This window comes from Schistocerca americana, chromosome 11 (genome assembly GCF_021461395.2).
Source record: "Schistocerca americana isolate TAMUIC-IGC-003095 chromosome 11, iqSchAmer2.1, whole genome shotgun sequence".
Lineage (NCBI taxonomy): Eukaryota > Metazoa > Arthropoda > Insecta > Orthoptera > Acrididae > Schistocerca > Schistocerca americana.
The window spans coordinates 105887617-105915522 of NC_060129.1; the positions used below are offsets into that span (position 1 = coordinate 105887617).

Below are 27906 nucleotides of genomic sequence, written 5' to 3' on the forward strand. Positions count from 1 at the left end.
GGAAGTAATATGTTGTTCGACTCCCCCTGAAAAGTGCTCTTCCGAAATTTCAACAGTAAATCTCTTCGTGATGCACGACGCCTCTGTTGTAACGTCTGCAAGCGGAGTTTGTTTAGCACTTCCTTAACGCTCTCAGGCCAGCTAAACGATGCCGTGACGAAACGTGCCGCTTTTCCTTCGATGTTCTCTATCTCCTCTATCTCCTCTACCTGATAGGGATCCCATATAGATGAACACTACTTAAGAATCGGGGGAAAAAGCGCCTTATAAGCCACTTCTTACTTCGATGAATTACATTTCCTTAGTATTCTTCCGGCGATTCTGAGTCTGGTGTCTGCTTTTCCCACTATCAGTTTTATATGGTCATGCCACTTAACGTCGCTCTGAATAGCTACGCCTAGATAGTTTACGCTGTCTCCAGCTGTTTGTCGTCAATAGTGTAGCTGTACAGTAGTTGATTTCTTTTTCTATGTATGCACAATATGTTATATTTATTTACATTCAGGGTCAACTGCCAGAGTTTGTACCAACAATCAATTCTCTGCAGGTCGTCATGCCAAATTTTACTATCCTCCGGCCTTGCTACTTCGGTATAGACAACTGCATCATCAGTGAACAACCTCAAAGAGCAGCCGACACTTTCTCCTAGATCATATATATATATATTGTAAACATCAACACATCCCTGTGGTACTTCGCATATTTCCTTTAAAACTATCGATTTTTTTCCATTAAGACCGACATACTGAGTTCTGTCTGCAAGAAAGTGATGAATCCAATCGCAAGTCTCCTCCCATACTCCATAAGCACATATCTTTCTAATTAAACGGCAGTACGGGACGGTGTGAAATGCCTTACTGTAATCAAGGAATACGGCATCAACCTCAGCACCGTTGTCCACTGCACTGTGGATCACATGGAGGAACAGAGCTAGCTGAGTTTCGCAAAATCTCTGTTTGCGGAATCCATGTGGCCTTCCGACTGGCGGGACGGTCCTTTCGGAGAATTGCCGCACAAGTTGCATACGGTACGTCATTTGTACAGCGGTGCCGGTACCAGTGGTCATGGAAATATTCTCATACCTTTGGAGGAGGTTTTGGCTGTCGTCGCAGCTCAGGAGCTCGCCAGGATCATCGTACTGTAAGGGCACCAGTGGCAGACCATACAGCTGCCACAACCCAGATAGGAGGGCTTGTGAGTCCAGACATGTTGATCCCGAACTGTTCCTGACTGGTTATATAGCAGTGGGACTACAGACACGCACACGTCTAGCGTGTCTTCCACTCACGCCACAGCATCGACGCGCACGTCTGTATCGGTGCCGTCGGAAGATGGAATGGGGCGCCATGGGTTCTAGCGATGAAACAGGGTTCTTCCAGCACCCTGTGATGGTCGTTTGTGCATACGACTTAGTCTCTGTCGTCGCTGTCCCTCAGAGTGCATTTGTCCAAGACACACTGGACACACCTGGGGCCTCATGTTGTGGGGGTGAGACAGGCTGTAATTCTGGAGGGTACGCTAAACACCGCTCGGTATGAGCAGAGTGTTGTTATATATGTTCTTTTGCCATTCTTGCGATAGGAATGTGGTGTGTTGATTCAACAAGATAATGCTCGCCCACACTCTGCCCGTGTGGTCTGCAAGACGTGCGGCAACTCCCCTGACCAGCACGATCTCTGGCCTTGTCTCCAGTCGACCACGTGTGGGATATGGTGGGACGAGATTTCACTCGTGAGACTCGTTAACCAACAACTCTCACAGAAATACGTCAACATGCTGAGCATGCGTGGCATAACATATCGCAGTACAGTGTTCGTCACCTGTACGATCGACTGGCTGGTAGAGTGAGAGCCTACATTGACGCCCATGGAGACTACATCACGCACTAAGGCTGGTGTTTCAGCATTGGTCGATACATCGCACTTCAGAACCGCTTGTGCTACTCGTCTGTAATCACTTCATGTGTGCCATATGCACTGTTGCAACAATAAATCTTGAGCGACTTTGGAACCTCTAAGTGGAAGTATTAATTTTTATTTGTTTATTTTTGGCCAGTGTACGCCAACAGCGAAAACTGCCCACCGATTTCACAGAGACCTTGTAATCCGCGACATGCGACAAGAAGTCGTACAGGAAGCATGTGGTCGTATTAAAAAACTGGAGCAGCACTGCGCAATGATGAGAAGGTTACTTACAAGGGGAGGCCGTGACGTTGGGATTACGGATTTACTTCAAACTCTGTACACTTTAGCTGGCCATTAGAAAAGCGTAATGTGCTAGTAGTAAAGTGCACTGTCGTGGTAATTCAAAGACATCCTGAAGAGAAGTTTTACGCGTCTATAATGTAAATGACGTACCTGTGCGTGGGTGCCGGACGTTAAGAGTTCGTGGTGGTCAAGTGGTTCGTGCATACGCGGATGACCTGATGGTTCTGCACCGATATTCTGCAGAGATACCTCGACTGAAAGCTGTAGTCGATGATTATTGTCGGAGTTCAGGTACACTGCTCAGTGAAGGCAATTGCAGGCTTTGCGAGGTTTGGATGACTCCGTGGGCTACTATGGTGGATTGGTATGCGTCACTCAATATCATAACTGATCGTTGCCCACTCAATATGGCGACGCTCAACTGGAAGTCTGTTGCGGAAAAAAATCAGAGAGCGATACTACACTCATGATCGTAAATTAAGGATAATGTTGATACATGGTGAAACAATGCTCTGGTGGGCGGTCTGCGGGTTCATATCACCTCGAGGTATGACCATGCGGTGCATTTGACCTGCGTTCGTCGCACGGTATTGCTGGCAGCAGTCCACATGTGCAGAGGCGTGTTGGCGCATGTCAGAGTACGGTGCAGAGAGTAAGTGTGCAAATGTTTTCAGACGTGCTAATGATGACTGGGAGTTGAAAATGGCTCGAAGAATACATATTAATGACGTTATGAGGGGTACAATACTAGGGCGACTGGAGGCTGGTCAAACACAGCAGGTCGTAGCACAGGCCCTCTGAGTGCCACAAAGAGTGATCTCAAGATTATGGCAACGATTCCAGCTGACAGGAAACGTCTCCAGGCGCTACAGTACGGGACGTCCACAGTGCACAACACCACAAGAAGGTCAATATCTCACCATCAGTGCCCGCAGACGGCCACAGAGTACTGCAGGTAGCCTCGTTTGGGATCTCACTGCGGCCACTGGAACAGTTGTCTCCAGACACACAGTCTACAGACGACTGAACAGACACAGTTTATTCGCCCAGAGAGCTGCAAGGTGCATTCCACTGACCCTGGTCGCAGGAGAGCAGGTAAAGCCTTGTGTCAAGAATACAGAACATGGAGATTGGAACAGTGGTCCCAGGTTATGTTCATGGACGAGTCCAGATATAGTCTGAACAGTGATTATCGCCGGGATTTCATCTAGCGTGAACCAGGAATCCCTTAATGTCATTGGAAGGTACATGTATGGAGGTCGTGGTTTGATGGTGTGGGGTGGGACTATGATTGGTGCACGTATACCCCTGCATGTCTTTGACAAAGAAACTGCAACAGGTCAGGTGTATCGGGGCGTCATTTTGCACCAGTATGTCTGCCTTTTCAAGGGTGCAGTGGGTCCTACCTTCCTCCTGATGGATGATAATGCAAGACCCCACCGAGCTGCCATCGTGAAGGAGTACCTTGAAACAGAAGATATCAGGCGAATCGAGTGCCCTGCCGGTTCTGCACACCTAAACTCCATCGAGCACATCTGGGATGCTCTTGGTCGACGTGTCGCTGCACATCTTCAAACACCTACGACACTTCAGGAGCTCCGATAGGCACTGGTGCAAGAATTGGAGGCTATACCCCAGCAGCTGCTCTACCACGTGATCCAGAGTATGCCAACCCGTTGTGCGACCTGTGTAGGTGTGCGTGGTGATCATATCCCAAACTGCTGTCGGGGAACATGCGCAGGAAACAGTGGCGTTTTATCGCACATGTATTTCGGGACGGTTTTTTCAACTTATCACCAATACCGCGGACTTACAGATCTGTGTCGTGCGTGCTCCCTATGTGCCTATTCACTTAGCGCCAGTTTTGTTTGTGCCACGTTGTGTGGCACCACATTCTACAATTATCCTTAATTTATGAGCATGACTGTAGAACATGAAAGGCGTTCTCTTACTCTGCTCCAGAAATCCCGAGTACTGGTTACATATGTGCTATGCAAAGCTTATTTCGAGGCCCAAGTTTATCCGGTTACCTCGATGATGGCGAAGAAACTACAGCAATTGACAAGACATATCTTTCGCTTACGGTATGAGGTGGTCACGAAGCCTCGTTCCTTTGGTCGTTGGGCTGGTTGACATACGAAGGAAGATGCAGATGCTATATGTGCGACGTACTGTTTTGATAACTCAAGAAACTTAAACATTCACGTCTCTTTCATTTCTCTGTGTCCGTCCTGCTGTTCTTGAATCCCCTATTGATGTTGGTCGCATACATTATAAGTTAAAACACGTTCGTGATTTCTATCTTGCGGTAGCTGTTTAGGGGCTGACATTTTATGGAGACCCATCCTCACTACGAAATTCCTACAGACTCGTTGGAAAGCAGTCTCTTGCCCGAACCTCGTTAAAAGACGATCGCCGCAAACAAGCTGGGGTACAGTCTGGTGCAGTATCAGTCTTCCGATGTGGCCGATGCACGTAGCGTTCTGTTGGTATAAGGTGGTAAATAACTTGATGCCAACGAACGAGCGACTTCCCTTATCAGGTGTAGCGACACGGATCTATGTAGTCGTTGTACGTCAACAGGTACGGTACGACATCGCTCTACTTGTGGAGGTCATATGGCAAACTGTACTTGGTTTAAGAGACAATTAGCTTTCCGTGTTCGATCTTCTGAGACTTGATACACTACGGACATCATATTGCGACCAGATTCTTCCTTTTTTCCACGGTAGAAAACCCATACAATTATGTGGTTGCTGGGACACTTCGCTCAATATGTTGTAGATGACGAAGAGGAAGATCACATGAACATAATGCAGTAGATTGTCTCGGCCTATTGGACATGTATGCGAATGCCTCGATATCGAGACCTCTTCGCCAACATGTTGAATTTGCTTTTCCGCAGGCAAGGTGTTGCTTAATTTCATTTTTCTGATGATAGGTGTTTTCTTTGTTATGTATGTTTCCCATCTGATTTGCTTCGGTTTGTTCTCTCCTAGCTTACCTGCTCGTTTTCTTTAGTGTTTTGACTCAGTATCGCAGCATTTCTATTGTAAAACGTGTATAGATGAAGTATATATATACACACACGAGCGTATATACATAATAAATAAAAATTAAGAAAACTAAATAAACATAGCGACAATAAAGTTGTTTATACATATCGTGTGGCATTGGTGGTGGTTTTTGGGCTATGTTCTCGTTTTTTTGTCCTTTCTCCTTTTATTATTGTCTTGTTATGATAATTAATGTTTTCTCCCATTTGTAGCTTATATCACATGGTGATTTGACTATGGTCTTTTGAGGTTTCATGATAGTAGCAAGTCACTCTGATAGTAAAAAGAAAAAGTGGTGAGCTTTCAAGCTTCGTAATGCGAACGTGCCTGAGGCAACGGTTCACCTCCCACTCAAATCTTCACTTTTGCAACACAAACGTAAATTCTGTGACATTCAAAAAATGTGCACCCGCACTACTCGTTCTTGCTACATTAGCAACATCTCACCGCTACGTAGGTAATCTGCCAAATGGGGCCTGCCTCTGTGTCTGCAACTCGAAGCGTCAAGGTGCAAAGTAGTTTCGGGTAGCGCACCGGATTGAATGAATAACTGATTCCACAAATCACGGCAGCCATACATTTTCAAGAAAGCTCTAAGCGTTTCCTCATGTATTTGCCGACAGTTATAAATATGTTCGTTCTAATAACTAAATTTAGTTTAAAATATTATAGTCCAACCACATGAAATTCACTAAACTTCATATAAGTTCATGTGGTTTTTTAATTATATTACCTCTGAGGTGTCATATAAATTAGAAAACATGACCCATGATTAAACAAACGTAGGTTATAAATTCAGTTTGAGCGGGAGTCCAGCCGTCGCCTTTTATACGGTCGTCTTACGGAGCTCGAATGCTAACCACCTGTCCGCCATGAACCCTAACTTTCAGTACCTACGCACAGGTATATCAGTTACATAACTGACGCGTAAAATTTCTCTTGCGATTTTCTCGGACTTGCCAAAGTAGTGCATGTCACTATTCGCACATTACGTTGTTTTAATGCCCTACTAAACGTGTACAAAATTTGAAGTAAATCTGTGATCCCAAAGTCTGGACCTCCCCTTGTTAGTGTAACGTCAACACGTGTTGAATGAATGACGTTAATATTACACGTTTCTCCATAATTCACATGCATCGTGTTGTACAGAAGAAGTGAGATTGTATGAAAATTCCAGTACGTAACTGTCGAAGGCAGACTGCTTCTGACAGTTAACGTATGTAACATATAATTTCTGTTCACCTGTACAACTCGATGTATCTGATACCTGATGATGGTTATCGTGAAACGCATAATAATAACGTTATTCGTTAACCACCTGATGCCATTTAAGTAAGTGACCAATTCAACATTTGTACAGTACTGTTACAATCTGATAATGTTCATCCCAAAAAAGGGAAATGTCTCAAAATGCGAAAACTATCGAACTCATAGCTTAGTTCTGAACCCTTCACAGAATGCAACACCTAATTACCTCGAACAATTGGCGCCATGTCATTAGAAAATTAATTTGCCTTTCCTACAAACAAATGAATCAGAGGAGAAATATTGCCATTAATACTCGTTGCTGCTGTTGTGGCCTTCATTTCAGAGACTGGTTTGATGCAGCTCTCTGTGCTACCCTATCCTGTGCAGGCCTCTTCATCTCTGAATAACTACTGCGACCTACATCCCTCTGAATGTGCTCAGTGTATTCATTTCTTGGTCTCCCTCTACAATTTTTACCCTCCACACGCACCTCCAATACTAAACTGAAGGTCACTTCACGCCTTAGAACGTGTCCTACCAACTGATCCTTTCTTCTAGTCAAGTTGGGCCTCAAATCCCCCTTTTCCCCAATTCTATTCAGTCCCGCCTCATTAGTTACATGATGTACCCATCTAATCTTCACCATTCTCCTGTAGCACCGTTTTTGAAAGGTTTCTGTGGTCTTCTTGTCTAAGCTGTTTATCGTCCATGTTTCACTTCCATACATGGCTACACTCTGTGCAAGTAGTTTCAGAAAGGACTTCCTGACACTTAAATCTGAATTCCATGTTAACAAATTTCTCTTCTTTAGAAACGCTTTCCTTGCCATAGCCAGTCTACGTTTTATATCCTCTCTACTTCGACCATCATCATTTATTTTGCTCCTAAAATAGCAAAACTCTTTTACTACTTTATGTGTCACATTTCCTAATCTAATTCCCTCTGCGATCCTGATTTAATTCGAATACATACCATTACCCTCGTTTTCCTTTTGTTGATTAGACTTTTATGACACTGTCCATTCTTTTCAGTTGCTCTTCCAGGACCTTTGCTGTCTCTGGCAGAATTACACTGTCGTCGGCAAACCTCAAAGTTTTTATTTCTTCTCCATGGATTTTAATTCCTATGTACGGCATCATTCCTACGGAAGGCGTCACCATTCAACCATACAGTACAACTGCACGCCCTCGGGAAAAATTATGGCTGTAATTTCCCCTTGCTTTCGGCCATTCGCAGTAACAGTACAGCAAGGCCGTTTTGGTTGGTGTTACAAGGCCAGATCAGTCAATCATCCAGACCCTTGCCCCTGCAACTACTGAAACTAACCTCCCCACCAACAGTAAGGTACATGGTTCATGGTTTGTAGAAGTACAGGAAGTACTTTATAACATAAAATGGCAAAGTAAATTTTGAGTTACTGAATAAACTAGGAAATAAATACAGAGATTGGTGACTCTTGTATAAACGGTAGTTACTGATGGTTGCTCTATGCATGTGGAGGCACATAGTCAGAAGCGAGGCCACCAAGAGTATGCACTATCAACTGTTATTTTTAACCTATAGACAGAGCAGTCACTTAAAAATGTGAGATAATGGTAGAGGTACAGTAGATGTAGAGGCAAAGGTGGAAAAATGGGCCTCTGCTGGTATTATGGGCGCCCTACACATTTGTAAGTACAGGCCACTAATTCTAGTGGAGAGCACATGAACTAGTTGCCAAACTTCACTGCAGAGTGTGCAGACGCAGTAGCTGTCATGGTTTGTGAGTTAGTTGTGCTGTGAATTTTTTCGCTGTCATCAAAAGTTTGAAAGGTTGGTGTTTATTTGAATAAAACTCAAATTTCTAACATGTTATTACTAAAACTAAGGTAAGGCACGTATTTGGCTTCTTGTTAGGATGCCGTTTCACATTAATTGACGTCGGTTGCGAACCAAACTAACCGTAGACAAAATCGTTTTTCCCAAGATGTCGAGGGTGGATATATGGGCCCCTTTTGCTGCCGGTATTATGAGCCCCATAAAATCAATCAGATTTTATGGGACCATTTACAAATATTGCTACTCTTTATGTTTCAGATGCCTCGAAGACATCTTCTACCATCAAAAAATCGAAACGGCAATCGTGGGACAAAGCAAATATGTCAAATGCTATTGTAGCTATTAAAGAGAAAAAAAATAGGGTTTAAAAAAGCGGTTAAAGTGTACTCTGTCCCTCGTTGTACGCTCCAAAGGCTTTCACGAATCGATAAACCGGTCGAAGAAATAGTTAATATTAAACTGGGCCGTCCACCGGTTTTTACCACAGGGACTTGAGGACGAACTGGTTAAATATCTTCTCATTATGGAACCCAAATTCTACAGCCTTACCAGAAATGACGTCAGGCGCATGGCCTATCAGCCTTGCACAAGAAATAAAATCCCTCGTCCATTTGTAAAGGGCGAAGTTTCTGGTCGAACTTGGTTTGACCATTTTATGTCACGGCACAAAAATATTCTGTCTATTTTAAAGCCATCTGCAACTTCGATTCACGTGCTAATGGGTTTAAAAACAAGCTGTCGACAATTTCTTCAGTTTACTTGAAGCTGCGTTCAGTAACTACAAAGATCCTGCGGACAGAGTTTTTAATGTAGACGAGTCAATAAATGTCTCTGAGCACTATGGGACTTAACTGCTGAGATCATCAGTCCCCTAGAGCTTAGAACTACTTAAACCTAACTAACCTAAGGACATCACACACACCCATGCCCGAGGCAGGATTCGAACCTGCGACCATAGCGGTCGCGCGGTTCCAGACTGTAGCGCCTAGAACCGCTCGAGCACTGCGGCCGGCAGACGAGTCAGGTCTTACTGTCGTTCAAAGAAAAATTACTCGTGTCATCGGCCTGAGGGGAAAAAGCCAGGTTGGTGCATTATCTGCAGCTGAAAGAGGATCACTTGTAACGTGTAAAAAGATGCTTATGTGTGTGACTATTGTGAATAGACTAGACATAGGCTGTGAAAATCATCCCACCAGTAGACTGATTAACAATGTTCAGAGTGAACGTTTCTTTCATTATACACAAAAGTTAAATAAAATAATTTTTTCAAGTTTTTGTTTCTTTTTATTTCAAACTACCTTGGGGCCCATATTACCATCACAAATTCTTGACGCAACAAAATGTAGACTATCAGGAAAAGTAAAATTTTGTTTTAAATATTAAAAAGTTGAACCAAAACATGTCGTAACTATTTGCAGGACATATTAGAGAAATGTTTTATGTTAATTTCAGGTGATTGTACTAAAAATAAAAGGTGTTATATAAAAAAAACAAAGTGGGGGCCCATTTATCCACCTTTACCTTTAGTGATACTGGAGGAAAGAATAAATGAGCTGATGCCTCTGCTGTTTTACCTGAAAGTGAACAAGATCTCGACTCTTATTATATTGATAAAGTTATGACGAAAAAGTGTAACACGAAAAAAATTTATCTAAATCAAAGGTGATGGATTGTGACAAATGACGACAAACGGGGGTCTGGGTATGTATATGTGATAAACAACTGCAACAAATTGACTCACGTACTTAGGAAAGAAGACTACTAGAGGTAAAACAAGCAAAGAAGAAATAACAAACAGAACCGTCCAAGGAAAAAGTCCCTTCAGGAAAAGAAAACGATATTAACCTCTAAAAGTAACAGGCCACAAATCAGGAAAAGTTTCCTGTACACATATATGAAGATTGTGGCCTTGTATGACAGTGAGACTTTGTAGACCGGGGAACGAAGAGAAATTTTTCGAGGGGAGGTGTTACAGGTGAACACTGAAAATAAAATTAATTGATAAAGTAGCAAATTACAAATAAGAGGATACTGTTATAAAACAAAAAGATGACTGTATGTCTATTGACAGGTAAGGTGCTATTAAAAGCAGTAATAAACGGACACATCAATGTAAAAAGGGCCAGAGAAAGACTACGACTGAAGTATGCAGCTAAAACTATAAAATGTATCGGCAGTGTCCACCCCCAGTAGCTGAGTGGTCGGCGCTATGGACTGTCAATCCTAAGGGCCTGGGTTTGATTCCCGGCTGGGTCGGAGATTTTATCCGCTCAGGGACTGGGTGTTGTGTTGTCCTAATCATCATTTCATCCCCATCGACGCGCAGGTCGCCGAAGTGGCGTCAAATCGAAAGACTTGCACCAGGCGAACGGTCTACCCGACGGGAGGCCCTCGTCACACATTTCATTATCTGCAGCAACTCCGAAAGCAAATGTGGAAGAAGCCAGAGAGACCCGAAATTTTGAGATTAGAATTGAGCGCCAATGAAGAAAAAGTCCCTACATTTACTGTAGAAGAAACGAGTTAGCAAATACCATACTTTACCCCTTCGCAGTTTCCTTTACAACTCTCAAAATTTCTCAGCCATGTCATGTGAACATTGGTGATCTACGTGTCTCTAACAGTCACACGGTTGTTCATTGAATGCCACACTGCCTCCCTGCTTAATGCTTTTCTTCTTACTACATCATTGCCACCAGTGGTATTTTATCAGCACATGTAATTTACACCTTTGACAGCTGGAACTATGTTTATGTGCACTGTTTCGCATCATAAACCAATTACACAACATGGCAGTCTTTGCTGCCCTGAGCCGGTCACTGTGGCCGAGCGGTTCTAGGCGCTTCAGTCCGGAACCGCGCGCCTGCTACGGTCACAGGTTCTAATCCTGCCTCAGGAATGGATGTGCGTAATGTTCTTAGGTTAGTTAGGTCTAAGTAGCTCTACGTCTAGCGGACTGATGAGCTCAGATATTAAGTCCCACAATGCTTAGAGCCATTTGAAGATTTTGTTACTGTTCTGCGTAGTCAACAATCACAACGGAAAATACACCAAAGCGCCAAAGAAACTGGTGTAGGCATGCTTATTCAAATACAGAGATATGAAAACAGGCAGGATATGGCGCTGCCTATATAAGGCAACAAGTGTCTGCCGCTGTTATTAGATCGGCTACTGCTGCTACAATGGCAGGTTGTCAAGATTTAAGTGAGTTTGAACTTATTGTTATAGTCGGTGCACGAACGATGGGACACAGCATCTCCGAGGCAGCGACGAGGTGTGGATTTTCCCGTGCAACCATTTCAAGAGTGTACCGTGAATGTCAGAAATCCGGTAGAACATCAAATCTCCGATATCGCCGAGGCCGGAAAGAGATCCTTCAAGAATGGGACCAACGAAGACTGAAGAGACTCGTTCAACGTGACAGAAGTGCAACCCTTCCGCAAACTGCTGCAGATTTGAATGCGAACCATTTAACGAAACATCACCGATATCTTCAGAGCCGAAGGCCCACTCGTAAGCCCTTGATGATTGAACGACACAAAGTTTTATGCCTCGCCTGGGCCTTTTAACACCGATATTGGGCTGTTGATGAAACATATTGCCTGGTCAGACGAGTCTCGTTTCAAATTGTATGTAGCGGACGGGCGTGTATGGGTATGCAGTCTATCTGTCAGTGAATCCTGCATGTCAGCAGGGGCTGTTCAAGCTGGTAGAGGCTCTGTAACGTTGTGGGGCGTGTGCAGTTGGAGTGATGTGGAACCCCCGATGCCTCTAGATACGACTCCGACAGGTGTCACGTACGTAGGATTCCTGTCCGAGAACCTGAATCCATTCGCTTCCAATGTGCATTCCTATGGACTTGGGGAATTCCAGCAGGACAACGCAACACCCCAAACGTACAAAATAGCTACAGAGTGGCTAAAGGAACACTCTTCTGAGTTTAAACATTTCCTCTCGCCACCAAAGGCTCCAGACATGAACATCATTGTGCATATCCGTGCTGTTCAGAAGAAATCTCCATCCCCCCTCCCCCCACGTACTCTTGCGGATCTATTGACAGCCCCGCACGATTCATTGTCAGTTTTCTCCAGCACTACTTCAGACGTAGGTTTGGTTCTCTACCACGGCACTTCTGCGTGCTCGCGGGCCCCTACACGATATTAGGCAGGTGTCCCCATTTCTTTGGCTCTTCCGTGTATCAACAGATTTGTACTTACACCGCCATGAGCTAACGACCGCCTAATAGGAACTTCTGAGAAAAACTACTGCACAGTGTCAAAACTGCGCCGGCCTCTTATAATACTCTGTTAACGTTACTTAGTGTGTAAAGAAAGTATCTCTTCAAACTCCACAACAGTAAAATTAGGTTTAATATTAGTGTCTATGTTGATACAGATTTTTCAGACTAACACTGAGTGCCTAATTTCAGTTTGGTTTTCTGTTGAAAAACAGTACACCGACGTACCTAGTTAATGGTCGCATTATGGCAATTAACTACATGCATTCACACTTTTTCTTGTCAGTGAAATAAAGAAGAGAGAAAGTATAATTAAACTACAAATTACAGTGCTCTAATGCACTGTCAAAACAAACAAATTTCTGCCGACCCTCATCTCATTCCAAACAAATAAACTTATGAGTCCTGAGGATTTAGAATCAGGACTTCCTCATGGTTACTACAGAATTCTTACTGAAGAGAAAAGATACTGAACCACTTCCTCCTCCGCCACGAATTTTCGGGACCAGTCTGCTACTACGCAACAAGAAGAGCTGAAGTAAACTAAACGAAGTCACAATGGCTCTCGTTTTCTGCATGGTGATGACACTTCAACTCAGGTTCTCTCAGTGCGCTTCTAAAATAAAACAAATAAATTCGCCCCTGATGTAATTAGTCAGACAGGTAAATGGTAAATAGGCCGTAGATAAGTGAAAAATTTGTTAAATAACGACCCGCAGCTGCTATGAATGTAGGGCATTCAAGTATGTCAACACAGAAAAGCGTAAAGGCTGTCTCCGACCAAGAATCTCGGGCAGGTCGTCCTGTTCCATGCCATAACGATTTGGTTCCTGGACAGATATGGATGGGGAATTATTTTCCTCTCAGTTCAAATCTGTCATGGGACTACAAATCCATTTATTCTAGAGAGAAGAAAGTGTAACACCCTTTCCCATTTTCCCACAGCCTGTTGTTCTGCTCCAGTGATGTGTGATCTGTGCGGTCAGCAGAATCGAGAAATTGCTTGGGTGCGGTATTTTATATACGAACGTTTCACTGTTGTATGTAATTTTTGAATTTCTTCAGGATATCTGTATAATACCTGGCCTAAATTCCTGAGTGGAGACAGCCATGTTAGCTGTATAAATAAAACATTTCTCTAGTTAGCAGTTTTCTGTCACCTTAATTAATGCTTAATATAATTACCTATACTTGTCCGGCACTGTAGTGTTTATCAGATATGTTTAGTTTATTCAAGTTTTTATGTCTCTTAATTACACTCACAAACGAAGTTATTTTGGCGTTTTGTGAAGTATATTGATTTAAATGTCTCTTTCTACATATATTAGTAGACATGCTTTGTGGTGCTTGGCCCTTAAATGTTCCTGTCTTCCTACGAGCTCAGAGATACGTGTTTCATAATATTGTCTCATAGTTGCCTTCGTTTCATATGTATCCCTGGATAAGCACCCTCCAAAGCATTACGTTTCGTAGCCCCGTTACTTACTTAAGGTTGAACTTTCGAGTTATGCTGAATATCAAGTATGCACTGTAGTCCCACTCAAACAATGAAGGTGTTTGTGTTCAAATTATGTTTATTGAAGTATTTGCGGAGACATAATATTTTTTGTTTTCCGTGTGGTGCGTGCATGAATATTTTCCTACCTGTGAACAGGCCACAAACAGCTATCCATGTGAGAAGCAAGGATCTGCGAAATTTGCCCCTGAGCTTCGTTGATGGCCACTGCAAATGTGACTTGCAATGGGAACAGTAAACGTTAGAATTTTATAAGGCATATCTGCCTGAATCATTGGGTTGTGGGCAAGAGCAAATATTCTCCTGTAAATTTTCCATTTAGAACTGTAGCTTCAACGATATTGTTCGTCTGTTTCATAGGATGCCTGATGGCGTTACTAAAATAGTTATGGAGAACGATAGGGAGGACGAATTCCAGTGTTTACCGATGCAATGGACTCCCAGCAAATCAAACGAAATCAAGAATTCAGTTGGCTCTTTGACAACCTAGTCTTGATTCATTACAGTATAAAAAGACTGATGCATTGCCACTTTTTATGATATTTCGTTTTGAGTGATGAAATTCTTGGCACTGAGATCGTTGATTTTGGCTGCTAATATGCCATGTCCACCGAATCACAGATGATTTTGGTAACTCTGCTTGGAAGTAAGGAAAACTTTGTGAGTCATTTCGACTGTAATACACTGCGCGGATTTATCGATGGATGTGCAATCTAAGAGCTGCTCGTTTCCCCTCAGATCTTTTAATGAACGATGAATACCTTACAATGTATACTTGTATGCATTGCCACTTTTTATGATATTTCGTTTTGAGTGATGAAATTCTTGGCACTGAGATCGTTGATTTTGGCTGCTAATATGCCATGTCCACTGAATCACAGATGATTTTGGTAACTCTGCTTGGATATAAGGAAAACTTTGTGAGTCATTTCGTCTGTAATACGCTACGCGGATTTATCGATGGATGTGCAATCTAAGAGCTGCTCGTTTCCCCTCAGATCTTTTAATGAACGACGAATACCTTACAATGCATACTTGTGGACTGTACTATATTCGTTCCTTACAACAAGTTGAGGTGGATGGAGTACGTTACCTGTAACAGAATTCTTATTGATATTGTGTGGTGACGACCCAGGGACATATTCAGTGGCAAGTTCTACATTAAATGTGGTGTTTGGCCACCACCCCAAAAGAAATACAACACTTCCACATGATGCGATTTCGAATGTAAAATTTTTAGTGATGGTAAGTAGTGGGATAATGGGGTGCGTTGGACACCTTTCATATCAATCTGATATCTAAGTCAATGAAACTGATCTATTAATAACCTATATCGCCCATTCCCATCCCCAGATAACATCATTGGTTTTCCCCACCTGGCTCATGCATCCCCACCCACTCTCCTTGCCCATCTCCACCTGCCCTTTCTGTGAGAACTTCGAACGTTGGCGGGAAACTCAGAATAATGGTAGGAATTTCATTGCCCTAAGGCTTTGCTGAAGCCACACCCCAACTCCTCCTCCATCAATTGGTGGGAGATTCAAATCTGGGTGGAATCTTTTTCTCTCAACTCACGAGAACATAATTGGTGAGACAAGATCAGTCTTTGGTGAGCTGCCATTATGGAAGCATCATGATGTGGTTGATCAATATGATCAATGTGAAGGACAGAGTGGCTTTCAATAGCTGTATTACATGTAGGCATTCGAGGTAGGACTGTAGCCACAGTTCACTACAAAGGGGAGAGAAGACTATGGTAATCTAAGGCTGTAGAAGGAAGGAGCAAAAGAATTCGCTTCAGCAGAATGTGGCAGCATAGTGGGGTGGAGCCAAGGTGGATGTTTCAAATGATAGAGCTCATTTGCATGAGCAGACTGTTGAGATATTCCATGTGAAGCATTCAGTCATCCAAAATGGATGTGGCAGGTTCAGTTGTATCAGTGGAAGCGTATCTGTATGTGCAATACACAGGGTGGTCCAGTGATAGTGACCGGCCAGATATCTCACGAAATAAGCGCCAAACGAAAAAACTACAAAGATCGAAACTTGTCTAGCTTGAAGGGGGAATCCAGATGACGCTATGGTGGGTCCGCTAGATGCCGCTGCCAAAGTCAACCGGATATCAACTGCGTTTTTTAAAAATAGGAACCCCCATTTTTTATTACATATTCGTGTAGTACGTAAAGAAATATGAATATTTTAGTTGGACTACTTTTTTCGCTTTGCGACAAATGGCGCTGTAATAGTTACCAACATATGGCTCACAATTTCACACGAACAGTTGGTAACAGGCAGGTTTTTTAAATTACAATACAGAAAGAAGGTATGTTTGAACATTTTATTTCGGTTGTTCCAATGCGATACATGTACCTTTATGATCTTATCATTTCTGAGAACGCATGCTATTACAGCGTGATTACCTGTAAATACCACATTAATCCAATAATTGCTCAAAATGATGTCCATCAACCTCAGTGCATTTGGCAATACGTGTAACGACATTCCTCTCAACAGCGAGAGGTTCGTCTTCCGTAATGTTCACACAAACATTGACAATGCGCTGACGCATGTTCTCAGACGTTGTTGGTGGATCACGATAGCAAATATCCTTGAACTTTCACCCAGCGAGGTGGCGCAGTGGTTAGCACCCTGGACTCGCATTCGGGAGGACGACGGTTCAATCCCGTCTCCGGCCATCCTGATTTAGGTTTTCCGTGATTTCCCTAAATCGCTCCAGGCAAATGCCGGGATGGTTCCTTTGAAAGGGCACGGCCGATTTCCTTCCCCATCCTTCCCTCACCCGAGTTTGCGCTCCGTCTCTAATGACCTCGTTGTCGACGGGACGTTAAACACTAATACCCTCCTCCTCCTCCTTGAACTTTCCCCACAGAAAGAAATCCGAAGATTTCAGATCCGGTGAACGTGCAGGCTATGGCATGGTGCTTCGACGACCAATCCACCTGTCATAAAATATGCTACGCAATACCTCTTCAACCGCACGCGAGCTATCTACCAAACATCCATCATGTTGGAATTACATCGTCATTCTGTCACGCAGTGAAACATCTTGTAGTAACATCGGTAGAACATTACGTAGGAAATCAGTATACATTCCGGCATTTAGATTGCCATCGATAAAATGGAGGCCAATTATCCTTCCTCCCATAATGCCGCACCATACATTAACCCGCCAAGGTCGCTGATGTTCCACTTTTCGCAGCCATCGTGGATTTTCCGTTGCCCAATAGTGCATAATATGCTGGTTTACGTTACCGCTGTTGGTGAATGACGCTTAGTCGCTAAATAGAACACGTGCAAAAATTTTGTCATCCTCCCGTAATTTCTCTTGTTCCCAGTGGCAGAACTGTACATGACGTTCAAAGTCGTCGCCATACAATTCCTGATGCATAGAAATATGGTACGGGTGCAATCGATGTTTTAGCATTCTCAACACCAACGTTTTTTTGAGATTCGCGATTCTCGCGCAATTTGTCTTCTACTGATATGCGGATCAGCCGCGACAGCAGCTAAAACTCCGACCTGGGAATCATCATTTGTTGCAGGTCGTGGTTGACGTTCCACATGTGGCTGAACACTTGCTGTTTCCTTAAATAACGTAACTATCCGGCTAACTTGGATGATGTCGTCCAGGATACCGAGCAGCATACATAGCAAACACCAGTTGGCCATTTTGATCACAATAGCCATACATCAATACGATATCGACCTTTCCCGCAATTGGTAAACGGTCTATTTTAACAAGGGTAATGTATCACGAAGCAAATATACCGTCTGCACTGGCGGAATGTTACGTGATACCACGTACTTACACGTTTGTGACTATTACAGCGCCATCTATCACAAAGCGAAAAAAGTGGTCCAACTAAAACATTCATATTTCTTTACGTACTACACGAATATGTAGTAAAAAAGGGGGTTCCTATTTCAAAAAACGCAGTTGATATCCGTTTGACCTATGGCAGCGCCATCTAGCGGGCCAACCATAGCGCCCTCTGGTTTCCCCGTTCAAGCTAGAGGAGTTCCGTTCTTTGTAGTTTTCTCGTTTAATGCTTATTTCGTCAAATATTTTGCCCAGTCACTATCAATGGGCCACCCTGTATTACAATGATGAGCATCAACTGCTTATCCATTTCTATCTAAGAGCTGCTGGTGTCTGAGCAGGAGGAGTTTAACAGCCATGTTTCAGGAAAGCACGCAGCCAAGTATTGCGCCCATAGCCTGCTACATGCAGAATGGAAAAGAGTTGTACTGGATGAATGCCTGAAGAAGAAGAGTAATACTGTCCAGCAGGTAATGGCTGTGCTGCAGAATATTGCCAAGATGCATTCTGCAAGTCATGCAGAATGTTGCTGTTATTATAACTGCTTGCCATTTTTGAAAATCACAGTCAGCAGTTTCCACCTCACTCAAGATGTCTGCCTTTGATCCAGAGGATCAAGCAACTGGTCGAATTCACAATTATACCACAAACTGGGCTCGAAATTGGCGGTAGCCAATAGGAACCCACAGCAGATCATATCAGGGATATAAGCTGGGCCCAGCATCTCTGCAGCATCAGTTGCATTCACTCAGGCAGCATGAAGCACCAGCTGAGAACGTACAGCGCTGTCCAGCTGCAGCAGCAGCAGAACAGGAAGAAGCTGCGGAAGAGTAAGTGACATTTTCTTAATGTCCATGTTAGCTCTCATTGTGAGAAAGACGAAGTCTTTGTTCTGCTATTGTCGCTATTAATTTATTCTTGGCCTATCAGCAGATGCGGCGTCCTCCAGCCTGTCATAACCTGCAGCAGTGACACCATCCGGCATGTTGGGACCCGTGTCGGAACCTCCAGCAGTGGCAACATTCTGGGAACTTGCCAGACAGCTGGTCAGCTTGTTGGGGCAGGAGAATGAGCTGTCATTGATGACTGAAGACACCAAGTCAGGCCTTGACCCTCAGAAGTGCACAAGCGATCCTAAACAGCATGACATGGGTCAGTACTGGATCACAGAAAACTCAGTTGATACTGCATGGAAAAAGTGAGAATACAGTGGATGAGGAGATACCAATCAGACTCTGTGCACCGCTGCTGTTGCCTTCAATGTATAATTTAACTGCTACTGGTTTGAGCTCTGGACACAGAATATGCTCCTTCTTTTTCTAATGACGTCAGAAATTGTTTTCTCTCTTTTTATACAGTTCCTGCTTTTCTCGATTTCTAAATTGACCGTCTTGTGTTCTTCGAGGTCCTAGTATTCTCGTGAGAATCTCTCGTTCTATCATTTCTAGCCTCTTGATCACTCCAGTTCTTGCTGTTTCTGCTGCATAGAGAGCTCCAGGGCGGATCCTTGTTTGGTAATGTTTCAATTTTTGCTTTTATCGAAATATTCTTCTTATTTTAGGTGTTGATACTTAGTTTATATGCTAAGTTCATTCTTTTTATTCGGGCTCCGATTGTTTCTTTTTAAGTCACTTCAATTCCTATCCATTCTCCGAGGTATTTGGACTCCCTTCCTTCTGAATTTTCCCTCCTCATACGGTCATCCATCTAGGAGCTGGCGTGATGTTTGTCATATATTGTGTTTTCTCGATAGAGATCTATAGTCCTGCTTTAGTTGACTATCTCTGCAGTTCTTTGGTTTGGTTCACTGGCTCATCAAATGATTCGGGCAAGATCACAATGTCAACTGCGAATGCTAGACAGTCTACCTGTACACCTTTATTCTTACACCCCAATCGTATTCCACCCAGTCCTTTCACTTCTTGTCGCCACTCACTAATCACCTTATCGAGCACACAATTAAAGTGCAAAAGGGAGAGTCCGTCTCCCTGTCTTACCCCGGCTTTCATCTTAAAGACCTCTGACAGCTTTCCTCTGAACTTGACGTTGGGTGTTGGGTTGCTTAGGGTCTCTTTCACCAGTTCACTGGATTTCCTATACAAACTCATCTCCCCTAAAATTTGGAACAATGTGTACCTGTCTACAGAATCATAGGCTTTCTTGAATACGAATGTACGCATGAACTTTTTGATCCTCTGTTTTAATAAACGACTGTCAGTTTTAGATTCAGGATCTGCTCCGCACATGATCTCCCCTTTCTGAAGCCTCCTTGGTACTCATCAATTTGTGGATTTAGTTGATCTTCCAGTGTATTTAGCAGTGCTTTCGAGAATACTTTATAGTTCACAGGTATTAAAGAAATTTCTCTGCAGTTTCCATGTTCCGTCTTATCGCCTTTATTTTGTATAGGATGTGTTAGTGCCGATGCCCACCCTCCTGAAAGCTGCCCTTCTTCCCAGTTTTTTCGTGTAATTTGTGTTGGTTCTGTGATCTTCTTACTAGGATAATATTGGGAAAGTGAAGCTCGTCTATAAAGGAGACGGCGTGTAGAACGCTAGTGCAACCTATTCTTGAATTCCGATTGAGTGATCCCCACCAGGTCCAACTGGGGGAAGACACTGACGCAACTGAGAGGCGGTCTGCTAGATTTTCTTCCGGCAGGTGCGAGCAGAATGCCAGCATTACGCAGATGCTTCCTGAACTCAGATATTCACTATGCACTTGCCCAGCCCTCCCCCCCCTTTTGTATGATTCTACGCTTGGTCTTTTATAACAATCAATGATGCTGTCATGTAAAGTGTTTTAAATTCCAACGATGTTTGCCACAATTTATTTTATATAACTGGCCAATTGTTAAATATGATTGTGATTCACAATAATTTATAACTCGTCTTTTATAATTGACTATGTGTCACTATGGTATCTTGCATGATACCATTTTATGTATTCTTATTTAAGCCGGCTTTTTGCATGCGCACTGCGAAATTGGCTCTTCACGCCATATAATGTAAACACCGGCATCGTTTGCTCATTTCAAAGATATTGTAACCAGTTGGCACAATAAAAAGTCCCCCAACATGTTCCCACCACAGATCACATGATGGAGACTGGGATGTTTTTATGATAGTATCTGACGAGCCTTTCACTTGTGTTTGTTTCAGTGGCTACTTAGACACAGTGTAGTGAACTTTAAAATCAGCGATTTGGTCATCCATTTCGTTCCACAACAATATCATGTGAATGAGTCATGCTAACTGCCAGTAAATTAGCCGATTACTCAAATTTTCTCACATTTACTTTTGACAAAATTGGTTTATATAAGAGAAGATACGTAGTTTACGCGCTTTCTGCAAGGCACTGTTGCACAAATTTAGAGAACGACTCCAGTAACACGACCATAAATTTCGCGTAAAGATGATGAAGATAAAATGCGAGATATTTGGTTCACACAGAGGTCTTTACACGGTCGTTCTTTACTCGTTCTATTGGCAAGTGGTAGTGACTAGTAGTGGCATAAAGTAACTTCCGCCAGTCACCGTAATGTGGTTTGCGGAGTAGGTATGTAGATATAGACGTATCTATTAAGTGGGTCAGGACGTCAAACGGATGACTTGGAGCAGGAGAGGCACCACAGGATATTTTAATTTTCACTGTCTATACTTTTACAAATAAATTCATACAAGTTTGTCAGCATGACCTGGAAAGATTCAGGATTCGTGCTCATTCCATTGTTTTTTTTTTTGGCATGTCATATTTCATCAGTTCTTCACTTACTATTGGCTGCATTTGTTGCTATAGGTACACTTTCCTTCGTAAGTAGGAGAGATTCTTGATGAATTTGGACAGCATACATACTATACTTCGAGGTAAACGAAACCCTTCAATTTACTTAATTTATGAGAAAATGAGTGAGCTGTTACATTTTAAACTTCATGTTTAGAAAAAAAAAACTCAAATTTTGTAGTTAATTATCTCAGATTTTACCACAGTTTTTAATAGATTAGGAAACCTCTAGAGTTTCATGCACCTGTAAATATGGTTTGTATGCTGTGCAAAATTCATCGAAGAATCTCTTACTTATTAAGAAAAGTGTACCTATAGCAACAAATGCAGCGAATAGAAAGTGAAAAAAATGATGAATCTTCGGATGCAAAAAAAAATATTTTATTATGTTTTGGAACTTCCACTGCTATGAATGTGAATCCTGAATCCTTCCTGGTCATGCTGACAAACTTTAATGAATGTATTTATAAAAGTACAGATAGTGGAAAATAAAATGTCCTGTGGTGCCTCTCCTGCTCCAAATAGGCCCGTTTCACGTCCTGCTCCAGTTAAATGAGCCTTGTTATTTTTTTTAATGTTTGGCTCGCATCATGCACCAAATGTACGGCCTTGACGTTTTGCTTCAGTAAACCAGGATCCTGTACGACCCGTGTACATGCTGGTAACGACTTATCCTCCCATCAGGCGAAACCAATGATACCTAAATAGAACTCTCCTTCCCGGTACTTAGAGTGTCAGGAATTTTAAATGGAAGTACAGAGCCGTATTCGACCCCAAGTTAATATACCCTCTCTCGATGTATCTAGGATTAATGAAATAAAATATTACCTTGATTGTCATTTTCTGAACTGTAGACTGTGACTTCAGGATCGGATTCTGAAAAAGCAATTGATTCAAATCTCAATGGAAAGATAGAACATGTATTTCATTACGGATTATAAAATAGTTATTCATGATCATACCATACATATTTTAGTTAACAAAATGTAAAAGTTGTACCTGTAATGGAATCTGTGTCACTGGAGCCAGCAGCTAAGACTACCGCCACAAAGAAGCAGATAAACCAGCTGCAGCTTCTGCACGACATAATGCTGGGATGCAGTAATTAGGCGAAGTAAAGAACTTCTTCCTAAAAATCATAAAATTTTCAGACACTTGTACAATCAAATATTTTGTAAATAAATATAATACAAAACTAATTTTGTTGCTCCAATCTATAATGTGTAAATTAATGTTCCAATCTATCGTGGATAGCATCATCTTGATATCACTTCGTTCTGTTAAATGTATATACTGGCTCATTCAGCTAAGTTAATTCCTTAAAATATTTCAAAAACCTCTAAGATATCGTAATTCTGTTTACATCTGATCAAGTACGAGAAAGTGCTGTCTATTTGATTTTAGAGGGATCAGTACCAACTTTGCTTTAACGAACGAAATTGTAGTTCATGACACTAAGAGCTGATGTGTCGTGTAAAGCGAGAGAGGGGTGAGAGTGTGAGAGTGTGAGTGTGTGCCCCAGACGTCGGCTTTTACTGGCTAAACGAGCCTTACGGAGGCAAAGACGGGTCAGTGGGTACCTCCAACAGTGGTGACGGCGGAAACTACGGTCTTAGGAATATAACAGCGACTACTGAGTGCTGACTCGAATATGACTGTTGCAATCTCCTAAACACAGCATACGTTTTTCGTTTTTGGTATTAGGTGCATTGAGCTGCCACCTACAGCCAGGTACTCCATAGCGACCACAGTAGTCATTTATACATAGTGAGAGCGAAGAATTTGGCGCTCCGCAGAACTCACGGACTTCGAACGTGGTCAGGTGATTGGGTATCAGTTTTGCCATACGACTCTAAGCGAGATTTCCACACTCCTAAACATCTCTAGGTACACTGTTTCCCATGTGATAGTGAAGGGGAAACGTGAAGGGACATGTACAAGACAAAAGCGTACAGGCCGAAGTCGTCTATTGACTGTCAGAGACCATCGACTGTTGAAGAGGTCCGTAATGTGTAATAGGCAGACATCTATGTGGGCCATCACATTCCAAACAGCATCACGATCCACTGCAAGTACTATGGCAGTTAGGCGAGAGGTGGGAAAACTTGGATTTCACGGCCAATCGGCTGCTCGTAGGCCACACATCACGCCGGTAAATGCCAAACGACGCCTCTCTAGGTGTAAGGAGCGTGAACATTGGACCACTGGACAGTGGAAAAACGTTGTGTGAAGTAACGAATCACGATACACAATGTGGCGATCCGAAGACAGGGTGTGGGAATGGAGAATGCCTGGTGAACCTCTGACAGCCTATTTAGTGCCAACAGTAAGATTCCGAAGCGGTGGTGTTATAGTGTGATCGTATTTTTCATGTAGGGGACTTGCACCCCTTTGTTGTTTTGCGTGGCACTATCACAGCACTGACCTGTAATGATATTCTAAGCACTTTCTGGTTTGCAAGTGTTGAAGAGCAGTTTGGGGATGGCGACTGTCTCTTTCAGCATGATCGAGCACCTGTTCAAAATGCACGGCCTGTGGCGGAGTGGTTACACGACAATAACATCCCTGTAATGTACTGGTCTGCACAGACGCCTGACCTGAATCCCACAGCACACCTTTGGGGTGCTCTGGGACGCTACTTCGTGCCAGGCCTCACCGACCGACATCGACACCTCTCCTCAGTGCAGCACTCCGTGACGAATGGGCTGCCATTCCACAAGTAACCTTCATGCAACTGACTGAACGTGTTCCCGTGAGAGTGGAAGCTATACTCAAGGCTAAGGGTGGGCCAACACCATATTGAATTCCAGCATTATCGTTGGAGGGTTCCACGAACTAGTATCTGCTTTCCAGCCAGGTTTCGGGATACTTTTGACCACACATTGTATATATAAACAGGTTGTACATCAAGTCAAGGTACCACCCAGAGTGGCCGATCGGTTCTAGGCGCTTCAGTCTGGAACCGTGCGACCGCTATGGTCGCAGATTCGAATCCTGCCTCGGGCATGGATGTGTGTGATGTCCTTAGGTTAGTTAGGGTTAAGTAGTATAAGTCCTAGGGAACTGATGACCTCAGAAGTTAAGTCCCATAGTGCTCAGAGCCATTTGCACCAGCCAATTCCTGGCACACTTTGAGTTATTTATTGCACAATAACCAAACATTTAACTAATATCATACATATGTCATCTTGAACAGATACTTTGAAAGTTTATTTTCATGTATAATTTGCCGATAGTTAGCGCTAGTCTCAAACATGACGAGTTCAGATGCGGAGCGAGCTTTTTGTGTGTTGGAGCTCGACAAAAACAAGTGTGCTACGTTTGTTCAACGGATGTTTAGAACCAAGTACGGTAAGAAGCCACCAACAAAAAGGGCCATTTACCACTGGCACAACAAATTCGTTACGACGGGTTGCTTGTGCCTGGAAAAGCGAAGCGGACGTCCCAGTTTGCGTGAAGTGAATGTGTAGTGACATTCATAAAGAGTCCAAATAAATGGGTGCGTCGTGCATCCCGTGAACTCGAAACGGCTCCAATGACAGCGTGGAAAGTCCTGCGACAGAAGCTGTCTATGAACCCACTTAAGTTGGAATTACTGCAGAAGCTCAATGAAGACGACAAAGACAAGCGTTTTGAAATTTGTTCGCAGTTGCATCCGTGTCTAAGGGTGTGAAGTAGAGGACGAATGGTTTTTGGAAAATATGGGGCTACGAAGCACTATTGAAACTAGGCCTACGAAAATTGGTGTTTGGTGTCTCAAACAGAAATAAAGAAATGTGTCTCCGAGCATTTTGGAAATGTATCCCCTATAATGATGAAATAGTGGGGAGAATTATTTTTTGAAAATAAATCATTATTGAAGAACTACTAAAGTATTTTTGAAGTTACGTCTATGAAAATTGGTATTTGACTTCTTAGCTACAAATAAGTGTTTCAGTGTTTTAGGAAATACAGGGGATAAACACCTACATCTTCATCTACATGGTTACCCTGCAATTCACAATTAAGAGCCTAGCAGAGGATTCATCGAACCATTTTTATACTACTTCTCTACCATTCCACTCTCGAATGGCGTGTGGGACAAAGGAAAACCTAAATCTGTCCGTTCTCTTATTATATTTTGATGATCATTTCTCCCTACGTAGGTGGGTGTCAACAAAACATTTTCGCATTCGGAAGAGAAAGTTGGTGATTAAAATTTCGTAAATAGATCTCGCCGCAAAGAAAACCGCCTTTGATTCAGTGACTGCCACCCCAATTCGCGTATCGTATCAGTGACACTCTCACCCCTATTGCTCGATAACATGAAAAGAGCTGACCTCCTTTGCACTTCATCGATGTCCTCCGTCAATCCTACCAGGTAAGGATCCTATACCGCCCAGCAATATTCCAGCAGAGCACGGACCAGTTTAATGTAGACTGTCGCTTTTGTGGGTTTGTCGCATCTTCTAAGTGTTCTGCCAACAAAGTGCAGTCTTTGTTTAGCCTTCCCCACAATATTATCTATGTGGTCTTTCCAATTTAAGTTGCTCGTAATTGTAATTTGTAGGTGTTTAGTCGAATTGAGAGCCCTTAGATTTGTGCGATTTATCGTATACCGAAAATTTTTCGGATTTCTTTTAGTACCCGCGTAGATAACCTCGCACTTTTCTTTGTTTAGTGCCAATTGCTACTAATCATCTGTAGATCATTTTGTAATTGGGATTGATCGTCTGATGATTTTACTAGACGGTAAATTACAGCGTCACCTGCAAACAATCTAAGGGGCCTGCTCAGATTATCAGGAACAGCAGAGGGTCTATGACACTAGCTTGCGGAACGCCAGATATGACTTCTGTTCTACTCGATGATTTGCGGTGTCTCACTACGAAATGTGACCTCTCTGAGAGGAAATCACGAATCCAGTCACACAACTGAGTCGATACTCCATATGCACGCAATTTGATTAATAGTCGATTGTGAGGAACGCCTCCTGGAAATCTAGGAATATGGAATCGATCTGAGATCTCTTGCCGACAGCACTCATTACTTCATGTGAATAAAGAAAATGGTTCAAATGGCTCTGAGCACTATGGAACTTAACTCCTGAGGTCATCATTCCCCTAGATAACTTAGAACTACTTAAACCTAACTAATCTAAGGACATCACACACATCCATGCCCGAGGCAGAATTCGAACCTGCGACCGTAGCGGTCGAGCGGTTCCAGACTGAAGCCCCTAGAACCGCTCGGCCACACCGGCTGGTAGGGAATAAAGAACTAGCTGTTTTGCACAAGAACGATATATTCTGAATCCGTTTTGGTTATGTATCACTAAGTCATTTTCTTCAAGGTGATTCACAATGTTCGAGTACAGTATAGGCATGCTCCAAAATCCTACTGCAAATTGAGGTCAGTGATAAGGGTCGTTAACTCAATGGGTTACTCCTATTTCCTTTCTTGAGTATTGGTGTGACCTGTGCTACTTTCCAGTCTTCAGGAACAGACCTTTCGTCAAGTGAGCAGTTGTATGTGATTGCCAAGAAAGGCGGTATTGTGTCTGCATACTCTGAAAGGAACCTGACTGGTATACCAGCTGGACTGGAAGACTTGCCTTTCTTAAGCGATTTGAGTTGTTTAGCTACATCTAAGATATCTACTTTTATGTCACTCATACTAACAGCTGTTCTGGAATCTTAACTTCATCTTCATCCGTGAAGGAATTAAAGAAAACTGCATTTAGTAACTCCGCTTTGGTGGCATCATCATTGGTAACATTTCTATCGCTATCGCACAGTGACGGTATTGACTGCTTTTTGCCAGTGTTGTACTTCACAGACGACCAGAATCCCTTTGGATTTTCTTTCATATTTTGAGACAATTTTTCATTGTGGAAACTATTAAAAGCATCTCGCACTGACGTTCCCACTAAATATCGAGTTTCCGTGAAACTTAGACAGTCTTGGGGATTTTGCGTTCTTCTGAATTCGGCATGCTTTTTATGGTACATCTCCAACAGTGTTCTGACGTGTTATGTGTACCATGGTGGATCAGTCCCGTCTCTTATTCAATTATACTGTATGACTGTATCTATTGCTGTCGATACTATATCTTTGAATTTCTGCCATATCTGGTTTACGCTTACATAATTAGCTTGGAAGGAATGGAGACTCTCTTGGGAAGCCATCAAGCGAATTTTTATCTCCTGTTTTAAATAGATA

General features: G+C 42.8%; 1 protein-coding gene across 1 annotated transcript in view; it reads right to left on the bottom strand.

Annotated features, from left to right (window-relative positions):
* The window catches only part of LOC124553322 (ankyrin repeat, PH and SEC7 domain containing protein secG-like), a 66861-nt gene that overhangs the window by 30353 nt on the left and 8602 nt on the right, over positions 1 to 27906 (bottom strand). The window contains exons 2-3 of the mRNA XM_047127200.1: positions 22706 to 22835; positions 22535 to 22582 (exon numbers count right to left, since the gene is read on the bottom strand). Coding sequence (XP_046983156.1) covers positions 22535 to 22582; positions 22706 to 22793 — 136 coding nt within the window. The 5' untranslated portion in view covers positions 22794 to 22835. The remainder of the gene's footprint in view (positions 1 to 22534; positions 22583 to 22705; positions 22836 to 27906) is intronic.